The 15,736-nt window shown below is 39.5% G+C and overlaps 2 protein-coding genes across 3 annotated transcripts; one reads left to right on the forward strand and one right to left on the reverse strand.

Moving 5' to 3' along the window:
• The first annotated feature begins 796 nt into the window (after positions 1 to 796).
• Positions 797 to 4,767, forward strand: MRPS14 (mitochondrial ribosomal protein S14). Its single transcript, XM_032227021.1, has 3 exons — positions 797 to 953; positions 2,460 to 2,618; positions 4,388 to 4,767. Exons 1-3 carry the CDS (start codon positions 819 to 821, stop codon positions 4,568 to 4,570), a joined length of 477 nt encoding a protein of 158 aa, XP_032082912.1. The 5' UTR covers positions 797 to 818; the 3' UTR covers positions 4,571 to 4,767.
• A 2,717-nt stretch (positions 4,768 to 7,484) lies between these two features.
• Positions 7,485 to 15,736, reverse strand: CACYBP (calcyclin binding protein). 2 transcript variants are annotated; one of them, XM_032226474.1, is made up of 6 exons: positions 15,630 to 15,736; positions 13,414 to 13,609; positions 11,439 to 11,535; positions 9,955 to 10,054; positions 8,716 to 8,810; positions 7,485 to 7,818 (listed from the first exon to the last, which is right to left on the reverse strand). In XM_032226474.1, the coding sequence occupies exons 1-6, from the start codon at positions 15,636 to 15,638 to the stop codon at positions 7,659 to 7,661; spliced, it is 657 nt and encodes a 218-aa protein (XP_032082365.1). In that variant the 5' UTR covers positions 15,639 to 15,736; the 3' UTR covers positions 7,485 to 7,658. The 2 variants fall into 2 exon arrangements, with proteins under 2 accessions (XP_032082365.1, XP_032082364.1); XM_032226473.1 differs by lacking the exon at positions 15,630 to 15,736 and having other exon boundaries at positions 13,414 to 13,874.

Below are 15,736 nucleotides of genomic sequence, written 5' to 3' on the forward strand. Positions count from 1 at the left end.
TATAATATAATATTGTTGTATTTGTGCTGATAAATAAATAAAGGGAGACTAGTATAGATCTATTTCAAGCTATTTAGCTCTCATCAGCTAGCCATACCCTTACTGGGATTCGAACCTGGGCTGTATTACATGCTAGGCAGACATCTTAGCCATTAGGCCACAGGCTCTTATCTGTTATCAGCAAAGCCAGGGTGAAAGGTATCTATTAGATTTTACAACCCCCGGTATGCCCAAATATATATATATACATACACATGCACATACATACACATACATACATACACACGCACACACATGCATATAGATAGATATAGATATATACGTGTGCGTATGTATGTATGTGCATGTGTGTGTATATGTGTATGTGTGTGTGTGTAGTAGTAGTAGTAGTAGTATTTGTGCTGATAAATAAATAAAGGGAGACTAGTATAGATCGATGGTCTCTTGTGACGAGCCGATGGACAGAGCATGGAAGCAGTTAGCTTCCTCCCATAATTGGGGCATACCAGGGGTTGTGACTTTAAATATATATATATATGAGTGTAGGAGCTTTTGCTATTTCCATAGAATCTCTCCGCGTATGTATGTATGCATGCGCCCTCACCTTTAAAAAAAAAGCTCAATTCATAACATCCACATTTTGTTAAATTTTGCCGCTCCTTCCCACAAACCTCGCTCGCTGCTTCCGCCCGCCCACCTTCCTCCCCTTCGGCTTCCCTTCCCTCCACCCCTTTCCCGCATTTCCACGCCCTTGGCGGTCGTTCTGTCCCGTTGCCAGCAGCGCATGCGCACTTCAAATAGCATCGCTCTAAAGGAAGATGGCGGCGATATCTTCCACGCCCTTGGCGGTCGTTCTGTCCCGTTGCCAGCAGCGCATGCGCACTTCAAATAGCCTCGCTCTAGGGAGGAAGATGGCGGCGATATCTTCGGCGCTCCGTTCCGCTCTTCGGCAGGTTAGAGTCGCAGCCGCCAACGGCTGCTTTCCCTCTCGGTTCCTCCCCTCAGCCTGCTGTGCTCGTTACGTCACCTTCGGCTTCTACCCACTGCTCCTCTACCCCCCCCCAACAGTAGATAAACCCAACCTTAAAGTCTGAAATGTGTGTGGGGGGGAGTCGACAGGGCAAGCGTAACGTGAGAGTCCCGTGCCGGATTCGTGTTTCCTGCCCCTTTTCGGCCTTTCTCAAGTTCTTCTGTCTTCCTCATATTATGGCATTCTGGTAGAACGAACGGAAGGGGCAGCGGACAGGCTAAAACGAAGCGCTTTTTCCGTAGATTTTTAGACGTTGCTGAAGTCTTCACATCACTTTTTTGTGGATGAAGAAATTGTGGCAAATCGTTCCGTAAAACTCATTAGAACAGAATAAGAGTTGGAAGGGACCTTGGAGGTCTTCTAGTCCAACCCCCTGCTCTAGCAGGAGACCCCTAAGATCAGTGGTCTCCAACCTTGGCAACTTTAAGACTTGTGGACTTCAATTCCCAGAGTTCCTCAGCCAGCAAAGCTGGCTGAGGACCTCTGGGAGTTGAAGTCCACAGGTCTTAAAAGTTACCAAGGTTGGAGACCACTGGGCTGAGGACCTCTGGGAGTTGAAGTCCACAGGTCTTAAAGTTGCCAAGGTTGGAGACCACTGGGCTGAGGACCTCTGGGAGTTGAAGTCCACAGGTCTTAAAAGTTACCAAGGTTGGAGACCACTGGGCTGAGGACCTCTGGGAGTTGAAGTCCACAGGTCTTAAAGTTGCCAAGGTTGGAGACCACTGGGCTGAGGACCTCTGGGAGTTGAAGTCCACAGGTCTTAAAGTGGCCAAGGTTGGCGACCACTGGGCTGAGGACCTCTGGGAGTTGAAGTCCACAGGTCTTAAAGTGGCCAAGGTTGGCGACCACTGGATCATTCCAGACAAATCCAGTCTCCTCTTAAAAGCTTTCAGTCAATGAGCCCACAATTTCTGAAAGCAAGCCAGTTAATTGTTCTCACTGTTAGGGATTTTTTTTTTCCTTAGTTCTAGGTTGCTTCTCTCTCTGATTAGTTTCCATCCATTGTTTCTTGTCTTGCCTTCTTACGTTTTGAAAAAAATAGGCTGGCCAGTATGATTGCTTTGCTTTTTTTTTTTAAGATTTCAAACATTAATACTTGGCATCAGTCTAGGTCCTTCCGACGCACCCTAAAACGTTGGCTTTTCCAGCAAGCCGGCCTGGCCTGAATAGAATAAAAATATAGGATTAATTTGGTTGTTAATTTTAATTTAGTTTTTAAATTTTTATTGTAAATATCAATTGGGGTTTTTTTTAATGTCCCTTTTAATTTTTGTAATGTGTGTTTTCTTTTATGTTGTACCCCGCCCTGAGTACTTGGGAGAAGGGCAGCATATAAATCCAAAAAACTAAACCTAAACCTAAACCTAGATTTAGACAGGCATATCCATTTGTCTGAACAAAAGCTGATTGTAATTTCTTTTTTTATTAGTTCTTCCCCACGCCATGCACTGGTCAAATAAGAGGTTATTATGTCGACTGGAGGATGGTACGTGATGTTAAGAGACGGAAAATGGCTTTTGATTATGCAGATCAGAGATTACGGCTGAATTGCATTAGGAAAAATAGAATTTTGCCCAAAGAACTCCAGGTAAGAAGCACATTATTTTTGTCAAGGTATTATGAAGCGGAATAACAAGAAAACGTGTTTGAAAATCTATTTCATATGCTTGACTTTGGGCAATTAATAGTGAAAAACTAAAATTAAAAACAGCATTAACACCACCAAGTGTTATTTAATATTTAATATAACAATGATCAAGAAACAGGCTACATCAGAGCCCCAGGCTTCATGGTAAATCTAAGTTTGTAATGTTTTGTGAAAGGCCAGCATGGTTGAGGGAAATTTAAACTCTAGTGGGATATTGTTCCGGAGGCTAGGGACCACAGCAGCATCTCTTCCTGGGCCCCACCAGATGACAGTCCTTTGCAGATAGGTTTCAGAGCATGTCTCTTTTGCTGGATCCAACATGACGGGGTAGACCGTGGCACGACAAAACCGCGCTCGTCAAAATCGCGGTGATAAAATCGCGGCGCTAAAGCCGCGACGTCATCACCGCTGCGACAACAGCGCGGCAACAGAAGGGCGCTTTAAAACGGCGCCGCGGCAGAAAGCCGACTTCAATTAAGGTAAGGGTTGGGATTAGGTTTAGGGGTTTGCTTTAGGGTTAGGGTTAGGTTTAGGGTACTGAGTGCTTGGGAATGCACAAATTTGCCCTCCGCGATTATGTCATCACGGTAGGGTCGCGTTTTTCCTTAGCGCTTAGAATGGCGCAAATTAGTCTTCGCGCTTATGTCTCCGCGGATAAGGGCTTCGCGGATTTGTGGTGGAACCGGGGTAGACACCTGTGCATCTTAACACTAAACATATTTTCTATAATAATAATTTATAATATATAAACACTACACTAATTGTATTTATTGGGAATGTTATACTGTGCCTTTCTGTTAAAGAATCTCAAATGTTATAAAGATAGATTGCTGTGTTCAGACAGTTAAATTGTAATTCTTTTTAAATTTTAAACTTATTTTCATGCTTTAATTTTAATTAGTGGTATCTTTTTAATAATAAATAAGCACTGGAAAATTTATGCTTTCGAGTTGTGCTGGAGAAGACTCTTGAGAGTCCCTGGGACTGCAAGGAGATCAAATTAGTCAATCCTAAAAGACGTTAACCCTGACTGTTCTTTGGAAGGGCAGAGACTGAAGCTGAAACTCAAATACTTGGCCACCTAATGAGAAAAGTTGGGATGTTGGGAAAGATCGAAGGCAAAAGGAGAAGGGGATGACAGAAGATGAGATTGTTAGATAGTGTCATCAATGCAATGAATATGAATTTGAGCAAATTCCAGGAGACAATGGAAGACAGGGGGGCCTGGTGTGCAAGATCCATGGGATTGCAAGAAATCAGACATGATTTAGCAACTGAACAAAAGTATCCTTTTTAATGTGTTTTTCTATTTATGACACTTTAAAAGTTTGTATGTGTAGGCTTTGAAAAATGCAAAATGTATTTTTGTTGAGTAAGCTATCTGTATATGTAATTAGAAAATTCCATGAAAAAAAATTAATTATTCAGAAATATCTTGGATATTTTACTTGATAACAATAGTTCCACTTCCAATCTAATTCCTATTGGACTGGTTAACCAGTAGAAGGATTACAGGCCCTCATATGAGGAGAATAAATTCAGATAAAAATCCTGTGATCCCAAATTCCCTACCATGTCAGTTTAGGATTGGCAGTTCCAGTTGAAAACAGCCTTTGAGATTCTTCACTCTCACACCATCTGACATAATTGTATACATCTTTGGTTAAGTATAGGAGGGGAATTTTATATTTTTTAAAAACTTGTTCCAGGAAATTACCGATAAGGAGATTGCTGATCTGCCCCGAGATAGTTGCCCTGTGCGAATCCACAATCGATGTGTTTTGACATCCCGACCTAGAGGTTTGAAAAGTAGATGGAGGCTCAGCCGAATTGTCTTCCGCGATCTGGCTGACCATGCTAAGCTCTCTGGGATACAGAGGGCAATGTGGTAACCTACAAGCAAGTAATCTCTTCAAACATGACAAAACTGAGTGCTAATTGAAAACTCCTAAACATGAAATGCAAGAATGAGAGATGGTGAATGTTAAGGATATTGACAAGGATGTCAGTCTGATGTTATGAAGATGTGAATCTACTCTTGAAGCTAAGGAGAAGACATGAAAAATAAACTGTCACAGATTTGACTCTGGTTCATTTCTTGCATTTGAAGTGTTGTTTTTTTTTACTTTATCATTACATTTTTTAAAAATAACACTGCAGGTTCTAGTCTAGTTTATATATCATAACTACTTACAATAATTTCCTTACTTTTATAACATAAATAATAAGACTTCAGAAAAGATAGGAGAGTTCTAGACAGAGTAGAATAGTATATACATGGCCCAAAATAAGCATTTAGAAAAATTGGGATTTAAGTCGAGAGTACCAGTTGAAAATAATGTATACCATATTTTTCGGAGTATAAGATGCACTGGAGTGTAAGATGCACCAAGATTTTGAAGAGGCAAATTAGAAAAAAAAGTTTTTGCACTTTGCAGACCTCCCAAAAACAGACTATTTTTTTATCAAAAAAAGGGCATGCATAGCCTTTAGGAGGCTTGTAGAGTGCTCCTGGGGGCTGGGGGGGGGGCAAAAATGACCAAAAAAATGGCCCATTTTTCACTAAAACAGACCCAGTTTTGTCCAAAAAAGGGGCATGATTAGCCTTAGGAGGCTTATAGAGTGCTCCTGGAGGCTGGTATGGTAAAAACGAGCCAAAAACAGCCCATTTTTGCTTGTTTTTGCCCGCCTCCCCTCAGGCCCCCAGGAGCACTCTGGAAGCCTCCTAAAGGCTATGCATGGCCATTTTTGCAAAGAGGACGGCATTTTGGGAGGCCAAAAATGCTGTATTCAGTATATAAGACCCACCCAGATTTTCACCCTTTTTTGAGGGTGCGTCTTATACTCTGAAAAATATGGTATTTCATCCATTGCCTGCTCCTGCTCTTTTGGTGTACATCCCCACTGAACAGACATCTAGTCCATTTGAACTTCTCCCCCAGCAAGGGAGAATCCCCATTGGTTTTAGGCAGACTGTTTTGATATACTAAAGTAATTATCACAAGAGAGAGTACCATGATGGCAAACATTAGGCACGCGTGCCACAAGCGGCACCCAAGCTGTTGCCCAACCCAGCTTCACTATGTGTAGTGCCTCCCACCGGCCAGCTGGTTTTGGGGTCTCTTCTGCGAATGCGTGGGGGGGGGGCATGCATGGGGGGTTGTGTACGTATATGGGGGTTGTGCATGCATGCCTGGGGGGTAGGACGCATGCAGGGGGCCATGCGTGCATTGGCAAGGGAGCATGGAAGGGTCATGCATGCCTGGGGGAGCACAAGGGAGATGCACGCATTGGAGAAGCGCAGTTGCATTATGGGTGCGTGCGCAAGCTCTCGGCATACAACAAAAACCTTAGCCATCGCTGGTCTAGTAGAACTTGTAACAAGCCCATGCTGGTTCCTCTTCCCCTATCTAACCAAGCTCATAAACATGCTGCTTGGATCATCTGTTCAAAGACCTTTCCAGTATAGATGTCAAGCTGGCAGGTTTAATTTATTGAGTTCTCCTTCACCCTGCATGTCCTTTTAGAGAGTTCTGCATGTATCAGTGGTGGCTTCAGATTTTTCTTGTTTTTTCCTCATAGGAATTGTTTGCAAATTATCTTTATAATCTCATTTCAGAGCTTTTCCCATTCTTCCTGAATACATCATAGGGATTTTAAAGCATTAAGAGGAGCCAACCTAGCTTCCCTCCATGTTTGTCAAAATTGGTTCTTTTGAAGACGGGTGCTATAGATGTGACATTTCTCAGCTCCCTCCTACCCAACTCGCCCTCTTCCCAGCCACTGGTACTGGTATATGCAGTAGGTCAAAATGAAAGCCTACATATGGATATTCTTGTCAGATAGGAAATCAATTATATATATAATATAGCTAATGTTTGTGTAGCAACAATCAAAATTTGTAGACAGATAATGAGCAAATACACTGAAAAAATCTTTATTAATCATTACTGTCATTAAGCTGAACTCTTTTCCTCTAATTAAAACCACCCATTAGTTTCTCAGCCTAATAACATTGCAGTAATTTCCCCCTATTTGTTGACAAGAGTCAAAGTACTAGTTTTAGTCTTCGTCTTTAAGAATAAACTTTTATATTACATTTGTAGTATAGTATACTGGATCCAAATGTTCAAGAGCTGTCATAAATTTGGTATTAACTAGTTTGTATGTGTTTTTCTATTGCATTGTTTTTGTCTGGTTGCCGTTTGAATCTAGTGATTGACTAAATAAAGGAACACGTGACAGAATTTTATATTTATCATAAATGTACATCATTTATGATAAATATAAGTAAACCTGATCCAAAATTCAAATCTATTGTTTTCAGTAAAGCAACTCTTAGGTTTAGTGTTTCCTGAAAAGAAATCTGGTAGCCTTAATGAATTCATCATCTCTGAATTTGAAGAATGGGCAGCTACTACTGTTTGTTTTGCTCAGCAGTTTCCTTGACAATAACTTTGAGAATTTGTACCCTTCCTACAGAAATTAATGTTTTTCTTTAGATATTCTATTACCTGCTAGTCAATCACTATTCAATAATACTGCTTTCAGAACATAAACGTCAACATCTGAGAAAGATCAACTGATCACCTGGCTTCGCATCTAAGCATACCACTTAATTGTGATACAATACAATTGTATTGTATAAGCTTAGTTCTCAAAAAACTGAAGGTTTCCTTTCTAGGCTAACGTCATCTAAGGAATCAGTATTTGACTGGAACCATTTACTTATGGCTATTCATCATTGAATATACCAGTCTGGGAATTGCCAAGATGTTTTTGGAAGGACAAACATTTAAGGAGACAGAGAAGTTTTACAGCATATTTTATTTCCCATCTCCAATCCGAAACATAAATTTCGTAGTCTTTGCTTTGAAGATGCTTATATAAAAAGCACATCCTCTGTGAACAGAATATTGCAGCAGAACCTCCATACATGAAATGTAGATTAAATTAGCAAGCGCAGTCTTCAACACTTGTTTAAATGTCTAATGGCAAACCATCTTTGGATTGTTTTTCTCGGCTCTCCACCCAAGCTTTGTTAAGTGTTCTCTTCATATCATCATCTCCAGCTGCGTACATCTTTTTCAGTAGATGCATCAGTCCTTCACTGGGGTCAGATGTATCATAGGAAGCTTTCCTAAAGGATGTACGTGGACAAGAAATTATGCTGTTATGTATTGAGTTTGGTACATTCCATAACAAGAGCCGAATGCCCAAATATTTAACATTGTAATCTTCTGGTCTGTGATTTATTTATCTATCATCTCTATCTCTGTGTCTGTGTGTGTGCCTGTGTGCGCGTGTATTCTTTTGAGAGCGGGCATCAGAATTTCATTTTTTAATGTGTGCCAATGTGTTCGCAGAAAAAAGTGACAATAAAGCTTATTTAAAGCACCTTTGCCTGATACTGATTTTGATATTTGAAAAAATAATTTGATTAAAACAACATCATGGAGTAAAATACAAAGCCTATATTATTTTTCAATCCCGAACTTGTTTTTTCTCACAAATCTTTCTCACAAATCTTGTTTTTCTCACAAAACTAATGCAATAGCTCTGGAGATCTAGTAATATACATTCATGCAATATACATTTGGTAAGATTAAAAAGCTAAGTTCATTAAACCGTGTTCTGTACATTGTAATATACCAAAAACTGCAAAAATACAACAAATGAGAATTTAAATAATATCTAATTATAGTTTTCATTTGGGAGCAGAGTTCCAAGATGTCATCATGTATGACTCTGATATAGTATTCAGTATAAAAATTGCCTGGTATAAAAAATTTGGGCTTTTTAGTGAACACGTTACAGCAACTGGCCATAAAATACAATTTCTATAGAAATCTGGATTAGTTTCTTAAGATCCATAGTGAGCAAGAACAGAATAAGTATAAATACTTTAAATCTGTTCAACCTCCATGTACTACATGGATTAAAGGAATTTTGGTTTACTGGATTTTAGCTTGCAAACCTTTTTCCAATAGCAACAGCAATATCATACCGTTGGAACAAGCAAATGATATACACTTACTCTTTTTCCTTAGTCTCTTTTTCAACCTGTGTTAGACACTCCCATTTTTCTCCTTGCTGCTTTTTACATAATATCAAGATCATATCCGTTTTGATCTGTAGGGAGGAAGAAAGCAGAGTTCAAAATAATGCAAGAAGCCAGAATTACCAGAAAGGAACAGATTTGGATTATTTTCAAAACCTAATGTATAAATATTAAAATTATTTAAGTAACAAACTTCCTTTTGTAATCTAATCTTATAGAATATTTTTTATAAACCCAGAATTTAAGAAGTTTAAATGCTGTTCATGAAATTCAAAACCACAGATTACTTATCTTCCTAAGATTCCCTTCTGTGCCTGTCACTGGATTTAATAATTGCAACATGAAAGAATTAGCTATGAGTCTCCATATGTGATGTCACTGGATAAAGTTGTTCTAGGCCCATGATGGCGAACCTATGACACGCGTGCTAGAGGTGGCACACAGAGCCCTCTCGTGGGCATATGTGCCATCACCAGCTTCTCTTCTGGTTTCCCATGCTAGCTAGTCTTTGCGGGCACCAGAGCACTGGAAAACGGCCCGGAAAAGGGCCAAAAAATAGGCATGCGTGCACCAGTCTGCTGGTCTTTGGGTTTCCGGTGCACGCAAAGACCAGCTGGCCATGCATGCACATACCAGAAAGAAGTTGGTCTTTGGGTTTCCAGCGCGCACACATGTACCTGCATTCCAGAAATTTCCTATTTCCAAATCTCAGACTACGTTTTCTAAGAACTTTGAACCTGAATGTGACATGAACAATTTTAGATGTATTTATTTTACACCTTCGGAAGGTGAAGAAAAGTCTGCCAAGGGAAGCAATGCTCCAAGATTCACCAATTCACTCAGAATTAGGCTTACGATATTTAGTAGCTAGTTCCCCTCTTACTCAGGACTCAGAAAATAAAAATGTTCTTTGGGAATAATAATTGCAAGAACAATTGCCTATCAATCTACCAAAGTAAAAGACCATCTAGTGATAAAGCTAATTTATAGGAAGACACCAGAAAGCAGAAACCAACTTAAAAGCAGGATTTTGCCTCATTATAAAACTTGGGTTTCTTTAACCACTAATCATTGTATAAAGCACAAATGCCAAGCTCATACACCATATTAAGCCAAAACCAAACAAGATATTTTATGAATAAATGTAATGAGTAGAAAGCCAGCCAAAGCATTTGTATGAACAGTATTAAGATTGACTACATCAGATATACTGACCTTCCATGAACTGCTTTTAGCTAAGATTGGTTTCAGAAGGTTGTTGAACGTCATTGTATAATTTTTGTTATTTAAATTTTTCACCAGCAGATGAAATGAACTAAGAGGATAAGAAATTGAATCAGAATTCTCTAATAAACAACCACATCAAATAAACATCAACAAGAAGCCACACTAACAGGGAAAAGGGAGAAAAAGCTATTAGGTTCATTTGGATCTAAAATTTAATATAGCTGAGTGTTTGAAAACATTTTGTTAAATATGAATGGGTAAGACCCTGGCAATGATTACATTGCTTTAAGATGTCAACACGAGTGACAGCCACACATTCAAGCTGTTTAATAGTATTTAAGCTATTTAAACAGCTTAAATATGATAAATAATATCTATCATATTATCTGATAGATAATGGATCTATCAGAAATAAACTAAAAACAGTTTTGAGATAACCTAGTATCTAAGGGGACACCATCCTGGTCTTGAACAGAATTAGCTCATTCTGATCTTGTATATTATATAACTGTTGTGGCCCAGCAGGTGCCGTTGGAGCTGCCACTAAACTCCAACAGCGAGGGGCCCTCTGAGTCGGCTCTGGAGGACCCTGGACAGGGTTCTGACTCGGAGCAGGGCGCAGAGAGACTGGTTGGCCACCAGGTGACGCCTGAGCCTTGGACCAGTGGGGAGGAGACAAGGGAGAGTGATCCAGAAGCCAACAGTGAGTTGTTCCTGGATGCAAGCCATCGAAGAGCTACTAGGCGTCAGGAACAATTACGCAATTACAGGAGGTAATTGCGCTCAGCTGGTGGTCATTAGGCTCCTCTCCAGACTATAAAAAAGACTGCTTGTGCACACGCCCCTCTTGCAGAAGTCAACACATTGACTAAAGAGAACGGTTGTAACTAACTTGGCAGGCTGGATTGCTGCCAAGGTTTGTCTGAGTTGCTGCCAAGGTCCTTATCTGTTTGTTTGCTTGGCTTTCAGCCATCGAGAGTTTGGTCTTGCTATTAAAGTACATTCTAGTTAAGTTTATCTCGGCAGTCATTACTGGACGGAGGAGGGGGGTCAGAACATGTAACCAACAATGATCAGGATTTTAACTAAATAGTGGAACAAAAATAAAAAAATGGTCATTTAGCTAAGCTACTAGGATAGTTGATTGGTTGCTGATAGTAGGATTCCTTTATCATTTTGCACTTTGTTGGCATCTTAGTCATGATTATAACTCTTCTGGCATTATGGCCAAATATCTTAACCATGGTTATCACTAAATTAAGAGAAAAATGATCTTTTTCTCTTTTTTATAAAGGTTGGAAGTAGCAGCAGGTATAACATGCTATCATTTCTGTAAAACCATAACTTGGGAACAGAAGTGATCTTTCTATATAAGAAGGATCATTTTCCTCATCTCTTTGAGACTCTGTGAAAGCCAGCAGCAGTAGCAACAGCACCAGATGCTGCTTACACCTATCAAAAACAAAACCTACCTTTCCGTAAAGTGCACCTGAACATTCTCAGTTGGCAGATGTTGAACACCACTTAATGTGACGTAGATTTTCACAAATTTATCAGACTGATCCCATGCTAAAGGAATGAAAAGAAAGCATTTTGGATATTAAAAAGTGAATACCAATTTTAAATAAATAATAACATTTCAATATGTTTATGTATAATTTGATTTGTGTGCCACCCATCCCATCTAGATCTTGTGTTTAAATCAAGTTCTTCATTTTAATTTTGAAACAAGCTTTAAAAATCCTATTAGGAATGAAAGTAAAGATTAAGAGCCGAGGTGGCGCAGTGGTTAAATGCAGCACTGCAGGCTACTTCAGCTGACTGCAGTTCGGCTGTTCAAATCTCACCGGCTCAGGGTTGACTCAGCCTTCCATCCTTCCGAGGTGGGTAAAATGAGGACCTGGATTGTTGTTGGGGGCAATATGCTGACTCTGTAAACCGCTTAGAGAGGGCTGAAAGCCCTATGAAGCGGTATATAAGTCTGCTATTGCTATTGCTATTGCTATTAAAAAAATAACATCTACCCTACCCACAGAAATAGGATGATGTAAAACTTAGAAGAGATTAGTTTTTTTTTAATTAAGGTCCTTTCAAGTTTACTCTACAAAATGAATCACAGCCCACAACCTATAAAAAATAAAAAAGAATAGTTCCTTCCGTCACATTTAAACAGACTGTGGATCTATCCTGTTCCTTGCATATCTATCAGAAATGTTTTTATATACCTGCATTTAACAATTTTCACAAGCCATATAGTGCTTTGTTAGCTGCACTGGCTTGCAGGAGATTTCAAGGTTCAATTCAAAGAATTTAACATTTAGCATTTCTAAGGACAAAGTATCAAAAAGAATAAATTCCTCATGATTATTTTTCTGTAGGACATTTTCATTTTGGAAGACCTTCCAATTATCTGCCTTTTCCCACACTGAAAAAGCAGACTCGTGGATGGGTCACAGTACTGACAATTCATACACTTCACTCTTTACAAATCTTCACAAACTAGAAAAGGACAATTTCAGGTTAATTTACAAGAAAGATAAAATGGATCTAGCAAATTATTATACAACTGGTCACCTAAGCATAATAAGATCATAATCAAGTCATCTTTATTGGATATAATTCAATTGGCTGATGTAGAACAACATTCAGCCACTGTATTGTATCGTCCGTCCGTCCCCCCTCCCTACTGAAACATCATTTTTATCAATTTAAAAGCAGTATTTGATTCAATACCTAGAAATAGGGTATGGATAAAACTGACATCTATAGTTATTGATACTGTTTCTCCCTTTGATTGTGAAGACAGCATATCTCAATGCAGGTTAGATATGCCTCTAGTATTTCAGTTACTTTTCTGTCCTAAATCCTATTTTAAAAGGGATTTTTAAGATTACTAGCTTGCTTCAAAATTTTTGTATTTCAAGCTCTGACAAAAACAGAATTCCATTCTCAAAAGCTTATTTCAGTTCTCTTTTATAGTGATAAAACAACCCTATCTGCCACACATATAGACTTATATGGAGCCTCCAAACCCTTTCCTCATACAGGTAATTATAAAGCCTTATCATCAGCTTTGCCCAAACAAAAGTAGTGGTTGTCATTTACAAGATTTGCAAGTTGGACCACTGATGGAATATTTTTTTAATACAGAACACATCGGCATTTAAATATTTGGAAGTATATCCTAAACGCCTTGGGAGGAAAGCCAATAATTCTATCATACATTTGGCTTTTAGGATTACCAAACTAGCTTGTGATCTTCTTCTTCCTAGCGTATTCCCACAAGTGCAGAGTCCGCTTACTAACTTGTGATACATGGGTGAAATAAATGCTGGATACTGGAAGTTATAAATAGATGTTCTTTATGCAGCTTTTTGTAGTACTGTGATGGCTACACTATTGCCTTCTACTGCATTCTGTAATGAGGGAAAATAAATCCATTTCTACCATAATTGTTGATTTTCACTGTGTATCCAGTGACTGTTGGTTTTTCTTCTTCAGGTCCTTCAGCTTTTAGCTTCAGCGGCTGCCAGTTCTTGATTTCCCTCTCTATTTTGTTTTTTTCTGCCAGTAGGAAGTCATTGACTCTCTTTCTTGTTGCCCTTTTCAAAAGCTCCTTCACTTCTTCCAAATCTTTCTGTAGCTGCAGAGAATACATGAATTATACCAATTAATTAGCATTTCTATCAAATGTTCTATCGACATCTGCTTGAGGGGCAAGCTTATAAAAAGTTAATAAAGATAAAAAAAATCAGAGACAAACTGACAAAGGATAAAAACTAGGCTGCTAATATTTAGAAAGAGTTACAAGAGCATTCTAGTTGCTTAAATGGAGCATAGCAACCTTGACCATTGTCTTGTAAGAAGATAATGTACGCACAGAATGGAGAGACTATGGCAAGGAGATGAAGTGGTTTAAGCTCACCTAAAATCTGAACCACAGCGCCACTTTGGTGTAGTAGTTAAGGCACCAGGCTGACTTAGAGGAAGCCAGCAGGGTGACTCTTTTCAGCCCCAGGAAGGAGGTTTTTCAGAAAAACCTTGCCAAGGAAACTGCAGGGCAGTAGCCAGGAGTCAAGACTGACTGAAAGGGGGAGTTAATAAATAATTCTGAACTAGAAACATTCTGATTCTATCATCTATATCAATGGTCTCCAACCTTGGCCACTTTAAGACTTGTGGACTTCAACTCCCAGAGTTCCTCAGCCAGCAAAGAGAAAGTATGTTAGATAACTAGCATTATTTTGTAAACATTTTATCCCATTAATAGTAGGGACATGAATAAAATTCTAAAATAGAATTCATATTAACAAACCAAAAAGAATGGAGAATTAAGCTTTAAAGCCATATGAACATTGCTTTTTTTCAGTACATTATCGGTACTGCTAATGAGTCGAATGATGTAGAATCCATGCTATTAATTTAAGACTGAAATCATTATACTATCATGAATTAATCCAGTGTTTTTCAACCACTGTGCCGTGGCACACTAGTGTGCCGTGACATAGTGTAAGGTGTGCCGTGGGAAAAACACTTTATATATAGTCAATATAGGCACAGAGTTAAAAATTTTTAACATTTTCTAATGGTAGTGTGCCTCGTGATTTTTTTCATGAAAAAAGTGTGCCTTTGCACAAAAACGGTTGAAAAACACTGAATTAATCTATATATTTCATTTAAAATTCTGACACCACAGATAAATATATACCTCTCAAACTATGCAAAAAGAGTTACTGGATTGGATTAAAATCTGCTAGTTCCCCTGTGAATAGAAAATGCCAGAATCCCTAGAGAGACAGTTCATTAGACAATGTGATTAGGATGATGTTACTACCAATTCCTTCTTCCCATTTTGGTACCCAACATCAACTCTCCCTTTACAGCAGTGTTTCTCAACCTTGGCAACTTGAAGACGTCTGGACTTCAACTCCCAGAATTCCCCAGCCAGCATTTGCTAATGTGAAGGATGCTATTGTTTCAAGTCCTGACAGTGATATATTCATGTTCACTGTTTCTTTAGAGGTCAAAGAAGATGATGGTAAAGGAAATTTCAGGTAAATGAAATAAATGACAAAAATTGAAGGGGGGAAAAAAACCTAAATAATTTAAACTTATGAAAGTAAATTAATTTTGCCTATTTGTTCAGATAGCTTCATACCATCCTCTAAGGCAGTGTTTCTCAACCTTGACAACTTGAAGACGTCTGGACTTCAACTCCCAGAATCCCCCAGCCAGCATTCGCTGGCTGGGGAATTCTGGGAGTTGAAGTCCAGACGTCTTCAAGTTGCCAAGGTTGAGAAACACTGCTTTACAGCATCTGTCATGGCTACTGTGTGAAGGTAAAAATTGGCTGAGGAATTCTGGGAGTTGAAGTCCACAAGTCTTAAAGTAGCCAAGGTTGGAGACCACGGATTCTACATAAATCGATATAAATTCTCGTGGTCCAGCATCCCCTCCGCTGACTTCTCCTGCATCCCCAAGCCCTGTGGCCGTCCCTAAACCCAATCACCAAGACAACCGGCCCCCGCCACGCCAAACCGGGCCAGGCCAGCGGAGGATTGCTGCTGCTGCTCGCCACCCCACCAGCTCGGATCTGGGTCTCCCTGCAGTGAGAGAAACGGCTTCCCTTTCTCCGCCGCCGCCACCACCCTTCCACTGTTCACCTCCTCCATGTCTCCGCCGAGCCCCGGCTTATTTGATGGTGAACGTTTTATTCCGGGTCAGGAGTTGGCGCAGGCGCAGAGATGGCCCTCTCGAACTTTCCCGACGG

The sequence above is a fragment of the Thamnophis elegans genome, chromosome 11, assembly GCF_009769535.1.
Source record: "Thamnophis elegans isolate rThaEle1 chromosome 11, rThaEle1.pri, whole genome shotgun sequence".
In the NCBI taxonomy this organism is placed as follows: Eukaryota; Metazoa; Chordata; class Lepidosauria; order Squamata; family Colubridae; genus Thamnophis; species Thamnophis elegans.

Excerpts from the sequence above, each read along its gene's own strand:
- MRPS14 (XM_032227021.1), top strand. The coding sequence starts at position 819 with ATGGCGGCGATATCTTCCACGCCCTTGGCGGTCGTTCTGTCCCGTTGC. Across the intron at positions 954-2,459 it reads TCCGTTCCGCTCTTCGGCAG|TTCTTCCCCACGCCATGCAC; the intron begins GTTAGAGTCGCA and ends TTTTTTTATTAG. Across the intron at positions 2,619-4,387 it reads TTTTGCCCAAAGAACTCCAG|GAAATTACCGATAAGGAGAT; the intron begins GTAAGAAGCACA and ends AACTTGTTCCAG.
- CACYBP (XM_032226473.1), bottom strand. The coding sequence starts at position 13,624 with ATGTATTCTCTGCAGCTACAGAAAGATTTGGAAGAAGTGAAGGAGCTT. Across the intron at positions 11,536-13,413 it reads AGTGAAAATCAACAATTATG|CATGGGATCAGTCTGATAAA; the intron begins GTAGAAATGGAT and ends TCATTCCTTTAG. Across the intron at positions 8,811-9,954 it reads CTAAAAGCAGTTCATGGAAG|ATCAAAACGGATATGATCTT; the intron begins GTCAGTATATCT and ends TCCTCCCTACAG.